The sequence below is a fragment of the Culex quinquefasciatus genome, chromosome 3 (genome assembly GCF_015732765.1).
Source record: "Culex quinquefasciatus strain JHB chromosome 3, VPISU_Cqui_1.0_pri_paternal, whole genome shotgun sequence".
NCBI lineage: Eukaryota > Metazoa > Arthropoda > Insecta > Diptera > Culicidae > Culex > Culex quinquefasciatus.
This window is the reverse complement of record NC_051863.1, coordinates 120,848,337-120,866,634: the sequence shown is the minus strand read 5'-3', so window position 1 is coordinate 120,866,634 and position 18,298 is coordinate 120,848,337. Positions and strand designations below refer to the sequence as shown.

General features: G+C 38.0%; 1 protein-coding gene across 1 annotated transcript in view; it reads right to left on the bottom strand.

The window, feature by feature from the left end:
* Nucleotides 1-13,243, bottom strand: part of LOC119769224 — a gene marked incomplete at its 3' end in the record, with an annotated part of 71,108 nt that extends 57,865 nt beyond the window's left edge. Inside the window, exon 1 of the mRNA XM_038261149.1 lies at nt 13,228-13,243. Within this exon, the coding sequence (XP_038117077.1) occupies nt 13,228-13,243 (16 nt within the window). The remainder of the gene's footprint in view (nt 1-13,227) is intronic.
* Between the last annotated feature and the right edge of the window lie 5,055 nt (nt 13,244-18,298).

Sequence of the window (18,298 nt, the reverse complement as noted above, 5' to 3'; positions counted from 1 at the left end):
AGTCAACGTTGTGGTAATCTTTCCGGGTTGGTTGCCGCTGCGGAGTAACGGAAGCTCCAACCTCCACAACCACCGGATAGTGATCAGAACTCAACTCTTCAAACACCTCAGGATGAGCCACGTTCTCAGCCATATTGGTAATGAAGAAGTCGATGATTGAGTGATTCCCAGACCGAGCCACCCTCGTTGGACGATCCGGACTCACAACGTTGTAGTATCCGTTTTGCAGATCGTTGTGCAGAATCACTCCGTTCCGATTCCTCCTGCTGTTGCCCCAAACTTCATGCTTCGCGTTGAGGTCACCAGCGATGATGTACTTTGCGCTCCGCCGTGTCAGCTTCTGGATATCGCTCTTCAGTTTTGCTGCTGAACCATCTCTGGCATTCACCTGACGTGGGCAGTATGCAGCAATGAAGAGTACTGGGCCAACCGAAGTGGGAATTTCCACCCCAACGGCCTCGATGATGTCCAGCTTAAAGTGTGGCAGCCGGCGTGGCTTGAGATCACGATGAACAGCGACAAGCACACCTCCTCCTCCAGAGGTGGTCCTGTCGAGCTGCGTCGCGATCTTGTAGTTTTGCAGATAAACTTTTTCACCGGGCTTCAGATGAGTTTCCGTGATGGCAGCTACGTCGATCTCCTTCTCGCGAAGAAAATCCACCAGCTCTAAATTCTTCCTCCTAATGGAGCAAGCGTTCCAATTCAGCAGCTTGAGGGACCTACGATCCATACTGGATGACGAACGAGGTCAGCACTTCAATCTGCTGGGTCTTGGTTTTGCATCCACGCAGTGCAGCGGACATCTGTTTGAAAATATTGAGGAGTTCGGTTGAGGTGTAAAGATCATTACCATTTTCCTCAACTGCTGGTTCTTGGGTTGGTCTTGGCTCCTGGCTGAAGCCCGGTGGTGGCGGTCTCGGCTCCTGGCTGGAACCCGGCCGTGGATGATTCATCTCAGCTCTCTTCCTGGGATCCAACGGCAACGGTGCCAAGTTCGGGACCTGGCGTCGCGGTTGAAGAGGTGGAAAATTTTGCTCCACCAGGGCTGGAGGAGTTCTACGACGCTGAGGCTGATTCTTCGTCGATGCTTGCTGCCGAATTTTCACGAACTCAGCTCTCTTGGGGCACTTTCGGTCGGTTGACGAGTGCTCACCGTTGCAGTTGAGGCACTTCACCAGCGAATCTTGGATGCACTGGGATGTGATGTGCGCATCGGTACCACATTTGGCGCAACGACGCTTCAGGTGGCAGTTCTTACCTCCGTGCCCGAAGCCCAGGCAGTTGAAGCATTGTGTGACGTCACGATGCACTGGTCGGTATCGCTCCCACGACACGATAATGTTGAAAACCGCTCGGATTGCCTTCAGCTCAGGAAGCGTCGTCGATCCCTTAGCCAAATGCAGCAGGTAGAGCTGGTCACGGTACTTGATGTCTTTGTTGCGTCGGCTCATTTTGTGCACGGCCAACACATCCAGTTTCAAAACTTTTAGCTCGGCAGCTAATTCCTCCACTGGCATGTCGTACAGACCTCTGACGACGATTTTGTACGGCTTATCCATGACGACATCATGGGTAAAGTACTCCGCCTCGTTTTCGGTCAAGTAATCCTTGACCAGTTGATAGTGCTGCCTGGATTGCACCAGCACCTTAAATCCGTCCTGACACAGACGAATGTTGCCTAGGACTTTCCCAGACTTGATGAGTTCAACCAGCCCCGCTCGAAAGTCGATCGTTGCTGCTGATTGCCTCACATAAAAAGGGCAGTTTCTCCTTTCGCTGTTTCACTTCATTCTCCTTTGCTTCCGCTACCTGGTCCTCGTCAGGCAGTCCAGCGAACTTGTTGTTCTTCAATAGCTGCTCCTCGTGCGACGAAGAGTTCTCCTCCTCCTCATCCATCGGTACAGTACCGTCGCTCTTTTTCGTCTTTTTGCTGTTCGATGTCACTTCCAAAAGCACCTTCCTTTTGGAAATCCCCGGTTTTTGGCCATCAGTTGAGGCCTCAACCTTCCTTTTGGAAATTCCCACTTTTTTGCCTGCTTGAGCCGCAGGTAGGGCAATATTGCCGGCGTTTTGCGCCGGGACGCGACGAGTCATGTTGATTCAGACAACCTTCACCAACGAATGCTCGGATAACAATGAGTGTCGTATCACGTCAAACTTCCTTTCGAGAGAAACATAGGTACAAAATTATTAGTCAATCTTTGTACATTTCTTTGCAGAAAAATCAATTATTTTTCCAAATGAATGAAAATATTGAGTTTCTTCTTAAATTGTGCCGCTACAGCTAAAACACAGAAATAAATGTTTTTTTTAAGTAAAAAATCGGTTTGAATGGAGACTTTATTTTATTTTCTTATAAAATTGCTTACGTTTGAAAGAATGAAAAAACTCAAACGAAGATTATACAAGAAAATTTTCAAAAATTAAAAAAAAGCAGAATTTTCTCATAAAACTGCCCAAATTTGGAAGAATGAAAAGTCATAAAAATATTGTTAAAAGAATATTATAATATTGATGAATTACAAATTAAAAAATCGTCATTTTTTTTAATGCTCATTGGAAAGAAAAAGAAAGAAATGCTACAGAAACATTAATAAATTACTTCGAAAGAAAATACTGCCCATGTTCGTATAAATGTCACATATGCAAAAACAGCAAGCTGAGAAAAACGCATTTGAAGTTTGTCCCATACATAAGGCTACGTGTAAAATTTTCGCGAAAAATCTGGATTTCCTCCTGATTTCTAGAACAAAGTACTGGATGTTATAGGCTCTTTTGAAAGAGCACACGATTTTGAACCGAACTGCATCAAAAACTCGAAATCGATGAAAATGCATATGGGACATTTATGCGACCAGGGGCAGTATACTGCCGCTCGAACCTAGTCCGTCCCATATGTAAAAAGTTAGTGCTGCGATAACGCCATGCGAAGTTTAAAAAATGTTTCACCTTTTTTACATTTTTAATCAACAAATTTTCAATAGTGTTTTCAACAATTAATTCAATACTGGTTCAAAAAATACACCTACCCCAAATTTAACTTTAAAAGCTAAAATTTACAGGTTAATTTGGTAAATTTTCGTGCTGGGACTGACCTGACATTATTTGTCCACCAATAAAGGCAAGTCTGTCAGGTTATCAAGGTAGGCTTAAACATTTACAACAGAAATTTACCTCTCATTTGTTGGTTTGTTGTGGTAATTTTTGAAATATTTTATATTAAATATCTAAAAGTATGTTGATTTCAGGTTAATCTTATTTGACGAATAGTTTTAGTAAAATTCCTGAGTATGAAACTTTACCCGGGACAAGACAGTCAATTTCTTTCGCTGTCGTGAGAGGAGATATATGAATGCACGTCTCAGCATATGGACCCTTAAAATCTGCGTTGGAAGAAAAATCTCATCCAGAACCAGGACCAACCAGCCAATAAGGAACATAACTGATTTGTTTCTTAAATTGTTACAATGGTATGTAGTTTATATTCTAACCGTGGTTGTCACTTGCATGAGGAAAAAAGGCAGAATGGGTATCAAGTATTACTCTTAAAAACATTAATTAAACATCAACAACTAAAGTTTTTTTTAAAGTTCAACAGGCTCTTAGAGACATAATCTGTGAGTTGTTTAAAAAATACACTTTTTTATCGATATGTGAGACATTTCTAAACAAGAACTGACTTGCCTTTATTTTGTATATGGGACAGCACACAAGTCATTTTTATTTTGGAATTTCTAGAACAAACATGACATTTTTATTTAATAGGCTTGAAATAGGTGTTAAAACAAGACTTTTGTCAGGTTTATCTTAAAATCGATAAAAATACATATGGGACGGACTTGCTTCGAGCGGCAGTATAGAATTATCTAAAATGTGTTTGGATACAGAATTTGCTCATGAAACTTTTCATGTTTAAGATAGTGAAAAAACTAAAAAAAAAAAATAGAATGAATAATGGTGATTTTTTTTACGGTTTTGTTTGAATTGAAATAATTTCATTAAATTTCTTAAGGAACTCCTCACGTTTGACAGACAAGAAAACTAACAATAATAAAATTGAAGCAAATAATAATCTAATCTAACTAAAAAGTTTGAATTATAATAAACAAAATCATTCTTCTAAACGAACTGGTCAAATAGTAGAAAAACGCATTAAAATATTTCTTATGCATGGTTTAACTATCTTGATAGATTTCCTTATTTGGTCCCTGATCACGAATACGAGTTCAATTTTTCGTTATCTCGTAACGACCCCTTTAAGTTTTGAAGATGCGGAAAAATAAGTTTTTTTCTATAATTTGCAGATGATTTGAAATTTTGGTGACAAACGGACTTTTATGTAAAATTGGACGCTAGATTTGATGGTGACTAAAAATTCCAAAAAGCGTATTTTCATTGAGAAAAACATAAATAGAATTTATTTATTTTTAAATTGAAAACAATATATGTAATTACAGTCGACTCTCTGGCTGTCGATCTTCTCGATATCAATAATTCTCCATCTATCGATGAATTCTGCAGTCCCTTCAATCTGCATACTTTAATTATCTTCATTCCTCGATATTTTCCCTTGCTTGAAGGATCTCTTCCTCGACGGTCCCTTGGATTCTGTTTGCCTTAGAAATCTCTTCCGGTTGTCAATAATTTTACTTTCTCATGGCTTGCATAGACATTTTTCTTGTCGAAACGAAGCTTTGAAGGGTGTTTGACATTAGTTTGATTTTGTTTGATGGACGTTGCCATGATTCTCTCCCATAGCTGTGTATCAAGAAAAAAATATTTTCAATCGAGTCTTCATTTTGCATCGTTCTGTAAACTGATGATTCTCTTCCTCGACGGTCCCTTGGATATTGACAACCAGAGAGTCGACTGTAGTAAGATTAAATGAATATGGAACGTCATTGAACTTTAATAAATTTGAATTAAACTTTCTTGAAAACTGTATGTTTTAATTTAGAATTTGCACATAACGCTTGTTAAAGTAATGGTTATCTATTTCTGAAAGAATGGAAATACTCACACTTTTGAATTTTTGTCCTTTCAACCTTTTGTCCACTTTCGACATTTTACTCTTTCGATCTTATGTCTTTTGACCTATGGTCCTTTCGACCTTCTGTCGCACATCTGTAATTATGGTTCCTGAACCCTGACCATAGATCCGAGAATTCTGAGATGGGGTTAAATGCTATTGTTTTTACGGATGACATTTATTTGAAAACATATAAATACAACAAAATTGTAAATTTTTCGATTTTTTTTGCTGTAAACAACAATTTTAAACAAATGTGTAAATCTTTATTTTGTTTAAAAAAAATGTTAAAGAAATGTCAATCCAAGTTTCAGATTAAAATAATAATATATTAATTTCGAATGGCACCACTCAATGTTTTTTGTACATAAGTTTGGGCAAAACATTTTTTTTTTCATCAAATTTATTTTATTTCGGAAGCAATTAACAGAGTGGCGGATTTGTGGAATCGGACTCGGTTAATTTTCAAAAACTTGGTATGGCAGTTATTAAAAGAATTGGAGGCGGAAGAACTGTACACAGATAGAAATATTGTAAGCATATTCGGTAACTCTATGTTTTCGAATTCGTTAACATTGAAATGTTTCCATAATCATCAAAAAAAGTCTCGATTTCGATGTAAATGTTTTCAAAATCGTCAACATTGTTGTTCGAAATCGGAATAAATGTTGACGGATTTGGAAACATAGAATTACCGGATTAGCTTACAGGATTTCTATCCGTGTAGTCGAGTCGCTAAATTTTAAGAAGCTGGAGTCGTTGCAGCACCTTCCTGACTCCGCAGCTCTGAGAAAAAAAATCATTGGATTACAGCAAAGCTAAAACTAACATAGCCCCATCATACGCCACTGTACTCAACATTAACGAAGAACTTAGAACGTAGACGAGAAACCACACCCATGGTGAACCGACAAAAAAGGGTAATTTACATTATTGCACCGAATTAGAACAAACGCTCTTTTTGTGCCGCCACCTCAGTATCGCACCACTATAGTTGCAAAAAGGCACTCTTCTTGCACTTCTTTTCGAGTTGACACCAATTCTAAATAGACCCCGAAAACGGCAAGGTCCACCTCGTGATGCTGTGGAAGCAACTTTGGGTGGTGGTACTTCTAAATTTGTTCCCAAGCTCTGCAGTCTTGACCGATTTAGGACCTAACCCTGCCCTGATAGTCACCCTGGCAAAAAGGGAAAGTAGAGCGGAATGTTCTGGATCGCTTGGCCCAGATCTTGCGACATGTTGTACGTACAAGATCTTCATTGTTATAGTTGTACTTGCCATGTTGCACTTGTTGTAAGGAGTTAAGTATTTAACTTTTACTGTCCATTTGATTTTTTTTTGTAGAAAATGAAGAATTCTCGCTTATTTTTCAAAATAAGAATTTGATTCTTCAAAGTGAATTTGCAAATGGTCCAATTCCCTTCAAAAAATTAAGTCTCTATAACACCAAATTCAAACACCAACTCACTACTTTCTAGTACAGGTTCGCAGTTCATTCACCTTCCCCGCGGATGATTCGAAAGGTTCAACAACTTTTACGGTTCAGTGGCACCACTATTTTCCCATTCGAGTTCCCGGAGTGTGTGCTGGGGCTCCTATTTTTAGCATCGATTCCAAAAGTCGATGCACTATCCGTAAAACGGCGAACATGATGATGGCGCGGTGGTGCATAGTTTTTCTTCAGTTTTCACCGCACTTTTCGATTGGTGGGTTCCAATAGAGGTGTTGCTCCATTTGGAGGATGAGGAGCATCTTTGAACAGTTTACTCCTCCTGCCCGCGCTGAGGTCCAGACATCGATGTGTTTACGACAAAGTACCTACTGCATGTGTGGGCAGTGGTTCTGAAAGTTATTTCGAACATTGATATTTTTCAGATGTTATATTTTGTTTTATAATTTAAGCCAACATTTTTGTAACATTTTAACACATGGGTAATTCTTCGCCAACTCACACAGCAGTTGCTCCGACCCCTCTTCGATTTGCGTGAATCTTTGTCTTAAGGAGTAACTTTTGTCCCTGATCACGAATCTGACGTCTGTTTGTTGATATCTTGTGACGGAGGGGCGGTATGACCCCTTTCATTTTTGAACATGCGAAAAAAGAGGTGTTTTAAATAATTTGCAGCCTAAAACGGTGATGAGATAGAAATTCTATGTAAAATGTATGTAAAATTGGACGCCCGATTTGATGACTTACTCAAAATTCCGGGAAAAAAACGTATTTTTCCTTAAAAAAAAAACACTAAAAATGTTTTTCAATTTCAATTTCAATTCGGTTTTATTGGTGAATAATCAAGATACAATAAGTGCTTTTGAAGTACATAACAGAGTTTTGGAGATCCTTTCAACTGTGTGTTAGATCATAATCCATTTTGGAACAATTATTGCTTATAAATAAAGGTGTCAGCAAGAGTAAGAAAAATTTAAAAAATAACTTACTAAGATTGCAAGGGAAAGGGGATAGAAATAGAGAAAGCTTAGCACTAGATCACAGATTATTATCCTTTATAGATGTGCTTGATCATCATCATAAAGGTGTCACCAAGAGTAAGAAAAATTAAAAAAAAAAAACTTGCTAAGATTGCAAGGGAAAGGGGATAGAAATAGAGAAAGCTAGAACTAGATCACAGATTTTTAAACTTTATAGATGTGCTTGATCATCAGCTCCCCAAGGGCCAGGAATTGCTCCGCTTTGTTACTGCAGGTCCGAAACCGCGTCATTATCTCCCCTGCGAGAGCAAAGAACTCTGGCAGGGTAAAGAGATCTTCCAATGTTACAGTTCGTCGCCATCGTGCTAACTTGTCGTACGTGCATTTTGGGCCAAATTGAGTTAAGAACGCCATTTTGTGCAGCTCACAATGCCTCACCTTTTGACCTTCACAGATCCCCAATATTCGATTTCAATCCTGAGATATTCAACAAAAACCGAAAAAACTCCGTGAATTTTTGTCACTTTACATATGAAAGTAGTTTGAATCTTGTCGTGCTATTTTGTCACTCCATGAAAATTGATGTAAGTGCGACAAATGGCCAAAGGTATTTCAGGCCAGGAAAGTCAGGATGCGTTTGTCGCACGTACAAGCTAGACTACCGTAAACATTTGTAATTATAACTCGGGACTCCAGCAACCAACTTCAACCAAACTTTGGGACAATGCACAGAATGGTGAGCCAAACAAAACGTGTTTGTTATTGTTTACATTGCGTGCTCTCGTTTTTGAATATTCAAGGTCAAACATTAAAACGCGTTTTTCTCGGAACGTCAAAATGGCGGGTGCGACAAGATAGCACGACGACGTCGAGTTAATAGCGAAAAATGGCAGAGTTTTTAAAACTTTTTAAGTGTTTTTTTTTTTTCGATGAAAAATATGTTTTTCGGAATTTTGAATGAAACCAAATTTCTATCTCATTACCGTTTCAGGCTGCAAATTATTGAAAAACACCTCTTTTTTTCGCATGTTCAAAAATGAAAGAGGTCGTACCGCCCCTCCGTCACAAGATATCAAAAAACGGACCTCGGATTCGTGATCAAGGACAAAAGTTACCCCTTAGGACAAAGTTTCACGCAAATTGAATTGGGGTCGGTGCAACTTTTCACGATTTTGTGTGATTACTTTATGTGTACTTTATTAGGCAATTCTGTGGTTCTGCGGAGCCTACAATATTCAAAATACAATTTCCGCAAGTGCGAGAACCGATCGCAGCAGAATGCGTACGGATGTTTAGATAGCACAAGTTCAGAATTAGTATTAAATACTGTAATCACAGTTTTGAAACTTTGTAGTTTATGGATACACTTTAAAAAATAACAATGCAACGATATAACAAAATTAAAATGAATATTTATGTTCTAAATAGAAAAATATCCTTCTGGATTATTGCAGATTCGAAAAGTACATTAAAATTATCTTCCAATAACCCTCAAAAAATACAGTTTTAAGTAACAAAACACCGGGAAAGTTGTTAAAACTAAATCCTCATCAAATCGGGCGTCCAATTTTACTTAAAAAAATTTCAACCCTAGATAACCAAATCATCACTATTTTAGGCTTGAAAAACACGTCTTTCTTCGAATGCTCAAAAATGGAAGGGGTCGAAACGCTCCTTCATCACGAAATATTGAAAAATTGACATCGGATCCGTGATCAAGGACCAAAATTACCCCTAAGGACAAAACTAGTTTCACCATTTTCCTGTTCAACAATTTCTCTGACAATTTTTTGATTTATGACTGAAGAGAAAATGTCCATGCTCTAACAATCCAATCGCTTTTATTGAACTGTTCCACTATTTCCACAAACAAGTCTGAATTTCCAGACAATTTTTTTCCAGTTTCGGGGAAACCGGGACAATTTTTAGAATATCCCGTGATTTGCAAAATTTTTGAAAATTCTGTCATTCTCGAGTGACGAGGTGGCCTAAAGTTCATTACATTACCTTTCAAAAAAAGCATTTGTTTTGTTTTGAAAATAAGTTCTTTACATTACTTTTCAAAATAAATGCTGAAAAGTTCTACTTTTCAGCACTAAAATGGTTGAACTTTTCAGCACTTGCTTTGGAGAGTAATGTTGTTCGGAACTGCAAAAATTTTTTTTTGCAATTCCGTCGTGAAATTACTTACTTTTCCTGTCATTCTTGAACGACGAAATAGCCTACTTTTCTGTACCAAAAATAACAGAATCGAATAGCAACACTTTTCAAAATAAATGCTGAAAAGTTCTACTTTTCAGCACTCAAATGGGTGCTGAAAAGTTGAACTTTTCAGCACTTGTTTCGAAAAGTAACACTTTCCAACATTTTTTTGATTTAAACGATTTATTGACAAAATACATGAAAATTTGACATAAAATTTCACTCAGTGTGTGTTTTTTGGAATTGCAAAAAATGTTGTATGGAACTCGTTGCAAAACTTGATTTTTTCAGCACTCTTCGTATTTATCCAACTCGGTGAACCTCGTTGGATAAATGTACGACTCGTGCTGAAAAAATCCTCTTTTTGCAACTTGTTGCATAAACTACTAGTATGGAACTTGTTGCAGAACTTGATTTTTTCAGCACTCGTCGTATTTATCCTCGTTGGATAAATGTACGACTCGTGCTGATAAAACCTACTATATACAACTTGTTGCATAAACTACTACTACAGCATCTATTTGAGTGCTGAAAAGTTCAACAAATAAAACTTTTCGATACTGTTTTGGGGTTTGACACTTATTTTGACGACAAATTACAATCAAGCGGTAAACAAATGTTTTGATGAAAAAACTAATTTTGAGGTTGATTTCAAGAATTGATGAAAATATGCTGAAAAAATGTAAAAGCAGTCGTAACGCAGTTTAAAAAAATCAGAGATTGTAAGCATGTCTGAAATTGGTAAAAAATAGATGCGCTTTTTGTTGGTGGGTGTAATCTATTTTTTGCATTATTTAATGCTCAAATTTGTATCTGGGCAATTTGTTGCTGTATTTTCATGACAGATTGTACATAAAAAAAACGTTACTTAATCCACCTTTAGGTGGTTGGTGCCTTCCTCACATTCATAAAGTCAATACATTCAGTAAAAATAGCAACATTCCCCCTTAACATGTTTAACAAATCAACTTTATTACTCATTTCTTTTGATAGGGTTCGCAGACCTTCAATATTTTTGGCTCATCGGCAAGGTCTGATAAAAAACTTATCCAACGATAGTTCGAAGGAAGATTCAGACAATATTTCTATAACAATATCTAAAATCCGGCCTCCAAAAAGTGTATAAATAACACATAAGTGCTAATAACTTTTGATAGGGTTGTCAGATCTTCGATGTTTTAGGCTCATTTGGAAGGTCATTCGATTATCTAACTAACGATAGGTCGCATGATGGACCCGGACATCATTTTTATTGAAATATCTGAGATCCGGCCTCCAGAAAGTGTATAAATAGCTCTTAAGTGCTAATAACTTTTCATAGGGTTGTCAGATAGCCGGGACCGTGGTGTAGGGGTAAGCGTGGTTGTCTCTCGCCCAGTCGGCCTGGGTTCGATCCCAGAAGGTCCCGGTGGCAAATGTTGAGACAACAATTGGACTAACAATCCAAAGGTCAGTTTGAATCCCGGGGTAGATGAAAGCTAAGATGTAAAAAGAGGTTTGCAATTGCCTCAACAATCAGGCCTTCGGACACCTAGTTTCGAGTAGGAATTTCGTAATCGAGAACGCCAAGGCAATGCTGTTGAGCGAACAATTTGATTTTTGATTTGAGGGTTGTCAGATCTTCGATGTTTTAGGCTCATTTGAAAGGTCTTTCGATTATCTAACTAACGATAGGTCGCATGATGGACCCGGACATCATTTTTATTGAAATATCTGAGATCCGGCCTCCAAAAAGTGTACAAATAACACTTAACTGCTAATAACTTTTGATAGGGTTGTCAGATCTTCAATGTTTTTGGCTCATTAGAGAGGAAAGGGAAAATGTATAATATGATAGGTTTCTTACAAAGATTAGTGCGCTGACCACGGGGACGCGCTGTCTTGTTTTTGCATGCTCATTTTCATTTCTTTTGTGTCGCTGTTTGTGTGCTTGGGTGCGTGGTTATTATATATAGGTGAAGAGATTTTATTAAATGATCATTATATTGCATTATTATATTTAATTTATTATGTATCCACACTATATTTTACACTTAACACATTATACAAAACACATATGAAACTGTAAACAGGAGCGTTTGGTACGGTATGTCCACGCATCCTTCCTCCCCTGTTGATTCTGTAAAATGTGCTCCGTTCACAGAATCTGTCTCTGCGGTTAATGCAACGCAGTAGGCCTGGCCGCTTTAATTTATGCAATACATCTTCGGGGTTACTCAAGTGTATTGCAATAATTAATATTGACAAGAAAGAACTTGGGGCGTAATCTAACCCCAAGTTCTTCCAGGATGCTTTCTTCGGACTGGCTGCGCTTGTGTTCGATTAGATTAGATTAGATTAGATATGATAGGTTTCTTGCAAAAACCACCCTTTTTACAAACTTCCGGACATGCGCCAAAATCGTTATTTTAGCATAACTTTTGAAGTACTTAACTAAACTTTTAAATAGAGACCTATGGGACCCCAAGACCCCCAGTGGCAGTGCGTGGCCGAATGGTTACGCTGTCCGCTTTGTAAGCGGATGATTCTGGGTTCGATTCCCATCTGCTCCAACCTTCCATCGGATGAGGAAGTAAAATGTCGGTCCCGGCCTTGGTTGTTAGGCCGTTAAGTCATTCCAGGTGTAGGAGTCGTCTCCATGCCATAAGTACAAACAACACACCAAACCAAGCCTACTCCGGTGGAATCGCTGGCGGCGGTTGGACTCGCAATCCAAAGGTCGTCAGTTCAAACACTGGGGTGGAAGGTTCCTTGGAGTAGAAAGAGGTTTGGGTGCTCTCCTCATTCAAGCCTTCGGACTCCTAGGTTCGAGCAGAAACTTGCAATAGAGACCACAAAAGACCCGGGGGTCGTCAATGTGGATGGTTTGATTTTGATTGGGACCCCAAGACGGATCTTATGAGACTAATACGGTCAAAATCCGTTCATCCTGTCCGAAGATAATCGAGTGACAATTTTTTTGACTACACTAATCCAAACAGTCATTTGCTCAGAACATGATTTTGAGTCGATAGGTATACGTGAGGGTGGGTCTACGAAATTCACTAGTTCATTTTTCGAGTGATTTTATAGCCTTTCCTCAGTAAGGTGAGGAAGGCAAAAAGATTAATTTCCGGTCGTATTGGGGTTTCCAGCTAGGGGTTTTTGAGAAATTTTGAAAAAGGTAGAAATTTGGTAAAATTGTTTCCAAAACATTTTATTGAGAGTCAAATATTGGTGAAATATAGTTAGTTAGAGTCTCCCAAGGCATATTTATAAGAAATTTTAGTGATATCAATATGATTGTCAGTGACTTTTGGAATGAAATATCTCAGAAAATTGAAAAAAATCTTCAAAAACACTAAATATTTCGGTATACCCCCCAAAAAGTCAGGAAAGAGTCCTTCTTTCACGGTGCCAAATATCAGACGAAGATTTTATCTTAATGTACTCAGAAAAGTACACCGTGATTTAATTTCAATATCAGAACCACTGCAGTGAACTGCACCGAAGCCACACGCGCTCGTTCGATTGGAAAAAATGCATCCAATCGGATTTCGTAAACAAGCAAACAAACAAAACTCACCAACTGCTGCACGCATGGTGCAAGAGAAAACTTTCCATGCACACGGTGATCGGTTTTCCACCGCAGAGATGTGCATTTTCGTTGCACAAGTGAACAAACATCGCCCATCGCAAAAAAAGCAACCAAAACGAGGTTTAATCTTCGACCGATGTTTTCGTTTGCCAGCAGGACAGAAATTGTTTAAATCCGTGGCGCTACAGCAAAATAAACATTGTTTTAGTAGCCCCCATTAAGGGATCGATTAACCAATCAGCACGGGGTCACCGGGTTTGATGTGACGTGAACGGGAACGTGATATCGAATGACAACTGAGTGGATTTTTTGGTTGTTTGGTTTTTGGTCGGTTTAATGGAAAATTTGACATCTTAAAAATTTGGAAAGAGACTTTTCTAAATTATTGAAGGCAGTATGTAACACAACCTAATGAAGTGAAAACTGAATTTCTGATCGTCTATCACCTCATCCCAGCGATGACCTTAGCTTGGCGAATCCAGCTCAAGGCACCTGAAAACCTTCACGGTCCCAAAACAAACCCTGCCCTAGAATAACCGCTCCGTGTGGCACTGCAGCCAAGTCCTCCATCATGTGTCACTCCGAACACGTCTCCTTAGCTGCTGCACCCAACGGCCCTGGTCCAGGCCATAAATAACCTTCACATTGCGCTCGTCATCCGAGACGTCATCTCGTTAACATCATCAACTCCTTAATGTTCATACGCGGTGTGTGGTGGTTTTATGTTCAACGTCATGATCATGTTCTCTTTCGCAGCTCAAAACCCGAATTCAAAGACGATCGTCGCCAGGGCCGTCACCCTGAACTAATGCGTCCCTCAGGCGGCACGAAACGGCCAGGATCGTCGCTCTACCTGAAAGAGCACCGCGCAAACCAAATTGACCTTTAGTCGGCTCAATTGCCCCGCCCGTCATCCCGTGTCGGATCATGTACACCCGTTTGTGACGGGGTGGGATTTTCGCGCATTTTCCAAGAACATGTCCTCTAATTTTCTCCCCATCGGCATCATTAGTGGAAATTATCATTGCTATAAAATGGGAAAGTTCTTCGAACTGGGTGTGTGGTTTAGTGTTAGGGTGTTGAGTTACATCGTACATTTTTTTTATTTTAAATACAGATTTTTCATTTTCACCGTTTCAATGGCTTCAATCTAAAAAATTGCAAAAAATCTATTCTCGAACCAATTTTTGATTATTAAAAAGCATTGGAAGAGGAACTAAGAACTCTTGAAATTTTTGAAAAATTAGGATTAGAAGGTTCGACGTTTTATGTGACCTTGGGATTTTTGATGAAAAGTCTACAACTCATAACCTTCAACTCTGCCAAAAACTTCAAGTCGTTTAGAAAATCCCTACTTAACATTCAGATATTTGAATAATTCACAAGCCCATTTTGTATGACCAGCCCGCAAAATGGTATAGAAACTTGTTTATAAAATTATTGATGCAAAATGGCTTCTTTTGACATAGGGAAATCAATCAAAATATTAAAAAAAAAACTAGAAAAAAAAATTACTAAGAAAATACAACTATCACCCTAGTGGCATACGCCACAACCATAATTTCAAACCAAAAGAGAGTCGAGATTTAGCATCCCCTCTCGGATAAACTGTCAAGCATAAATCATATCGGCCACCATGAGCTCAGGAGGACCAATCTGCCGGGACGGTTCTTGGGGGACCAGTTGTATAGTCGGTGACTAACGCCACATTTATGGTTTGGTTTTTTTTATTGTACTGGAGGTAACCTTATTTCATCATGAAATTAGGTAGATGAGATGTTGGAAATTTTAAATAAGCATTCAATTGAAATCATTCTATTAAACTTCAAAAATTACCGTCTTATTAAAATGAAAAAAAAAAAAAATAAATAGTTTGCAAAGGGTAAAAAATCCAGTTGTCATTCAACTCTAATATAAAGATACATTTTACGACCAACTCAATTATGACTGAACTGCATGGAGCAATAAAGACAACCCAAAGTAAATACAAACTATTTAACCCTTTACTTGATCGCGACAGCTGCTGAACCGCGACGACGAGTGTGCTGTGCCTACAAAGGATTCGCGACGCGTCATAATAATGTGTTAATTTTCCGGCAATGAGAGTAAACAATTTTGGTTCGAAATTTACTGCCCAACCGGCTTGGGCCTGACAGCTGTGATCGTATTTTTTAATTTTATTTTGCTGTTCAGCTCGCGACTTTGGCATTGGCTGTGATTTTTGGATTCAGTGAATGGATAATTAATGTTGTGTTTTTGCATTATTACACTTTTGTTATTTCATGTTTTTAAGATATGGTGATCAAACAAATAAACTGAAAATGGTAGTTTATGCAACAAGTTACAAGGTGCAAAGAGTTCCTTACAACTTTTTTTGCAATTCCGAAAACACCCTTTGAGTGGAATTGTAATTGGGTAATTCTCCGCCAACTCACACAGCAGTTGCCCCGACCCCTCTTCGATTTGCGTGAAACTTTGTCCTAAGGGGTAACTTTTGTCCCTGATCACGAATCCGAGGTCCGTTTTTTGATATCTCGTGACGGAGGGGCGGTACGACCCTTCGATTTTGAACATGCGAAAAAGAGGTGTTTTCAATAATTTGCAGCCTGAAACGGTGATGAGATAGAAATTTGGTGTCAAAGAGACTTTTATGTAAAATTAGACGCCCGATTTGATGGCGTACTCAAAATTCCGAAAAACGTATTTTCATCGAAAAAACACTATAAAAGTTTTAAAATTCTCCCATTTTCCGTTACTCAACTGTAAAATTTTTGAACATGTCATTTTATGGGAAATTTAATGTACTTTTCGAATCTACATTGTCCCAGAAGGGTCATTTTTTCATTTAGAACAAAATTTTTCATTTTAAAATTTCGTGTTTTTTCTAACTTTGCAGGGTTATTTTTTAGAGTGTAACAATGTTCTACAAAATTGTAGAGCAGACAATTACAAAAATTTTGATATATAGACATAAGGGATTTGCTTATAAACATCACGAGTTATCGCGATTTTCTGAAAAAAAAGTTTTGAAAAAGTTGGTCGTCATCGATCATGGCCGTTCATGGTCACCCGCGACAGACACGGACGACGAAACAAAGAGAAACGCAAAAAGTAACTTTTTCAAAACTTTTTTTCGTAAAATCGCGATAACTTGTGATTTTTATGAGCAAACCCCTTATGTATATATATCAAAATTTTTGTAATTGTCTGCTCTACAACTTTGTAGAACATTGTTACACTCTAAAAAATAACCCTGCAAAGTTAGAAAAAACACGAAATTTTAAAATGAAAAATTTTGTTCTAAATGAAAAATGACCCTTCTGGGACAATGTAGATTCGAAAGTACATTAAATTTCCCATAAAATGACATGTTCCAAAAATTTTACAGTCGAGTAACGGAAAATGGGAGAATTTTAAAACTTTTTAGTGTTTTTTCGATGAAAATACGTTTTTCGGAATTCTGAGTACGCCATCAAATCGGGCGTCTAATTTTACATAAAAGTCCTTTGACACCAAATTTCTATCTCATCACCGTTTCAGGCTGCAAATTATTGAAAAACACCTCTTTTTCGCATGTTCAAAATGGAAGGGTCGTACCGCCCTCCGTCACGAGATATCAAAAACGGACCTCGGATTCGTGATCAGGGACAAAAGTTACCCCTTAGGACAAAGTTTCACGCAAATCGAAGAGGGGTCGGGGCAACTTTTCCCGATTTCGTGTGAGTTGGTAGAGAATTACCCAATTCAAATGTTCATGGGTTTTGTCAATCAACCGTTTAAATAACAAAAATGTTGAAAAGTATTACTTTTCGAAACAAGTGCTGAAAAGTACAACTTCTCAGCATCCATTTTAGTGCTGAAAAGAAGAACTTTACAGCATTTATTTTGAAAAGTGTCAATTCCATTCAGTAAGTCTAGCCAAACATTGCAATAGGGTCGAAGCTAGAGGGTTACGATTCTCGAGATTTTCAATTTCCCGGGAATCGAGAGTTGAACTTGGCAATTTCCCGGGAATTCCCGGGACCCGGGAGTTTTTTTTACTACGCCAACAGTGTCAAAAATTTAAAATGATTAGTAATAAATTTGTTTCTTTTAAATGAATTTAGTTACTGTTAATTCATACTTATTCTATGAAACGTTAATTTAAACAGCCTCATTGTTTTGAGGAACTCGAGGAACTATATAAAACTTTTGATTATTTTTTTACTGAATCTGCAAAAATAAAATCGTTTCTTGAGTTTTTTAAGACTCAAAATTTTAGTTTAAAATATTTACTAATCTTAATTCGCACTGAGTGATTTTTCAAAAGGTTCACAATCTTGTTATTAGATTTTTGTAAGAAAATAACTAATATATAATTTCCCACTATCGGGAATTTTGCAATATGATAAACAACGACTCAAAACAACATATTAAATTGTTTTTTTTTTTTTAATTTTTTTAGTTCAACATTAAATATTCATTGAAAAAATATATATTAATCTTCTCATTGAAAAGTTCCAGCGACAAAATTGGGCGAAAAGTTCACCGCCCGGAGATCGCGAGTTGGCGCGAGCGAATGAACACCGCGAAAAAAGATTCAGGGGTGCATTGGGGTTAAATGATTATTTTGTCATTCGGTTTAATTAGAAAATAATTATTTTTTCGTAAATATCGCTAATTTGATGCGATGTAATTAATTTTTACAGTAAATTAGGCATTGTTACATCAAATTTGACCTTACAAGCGCACTAGAATGGCAAAATATTAAAACAACAATGTTTGCCAATTTGACCGTTTTACCCCCAAATCCCCTTGTAGAACAAAAGAAAAGTTCATCCGCGGTCTGTCAGCAGCGCGCTGTTTTGTTTGCTAGATCAACATTTGGAAATGTCGAACGTTGAAGGAAATCGCTCAAAAAATGAAAATTAACCGATTTCAAATGTTTTGACTGCAAATGAAAGGTAAGCGTGGCTAATCTCTGGAGCAACATTTGAAAGGGGCGGTACGACATTGCTCTTACGGCCTTTCAATACACGCGTTTAAATGGGACGAAAGGCCGTAAGAGCAATGTCGTACC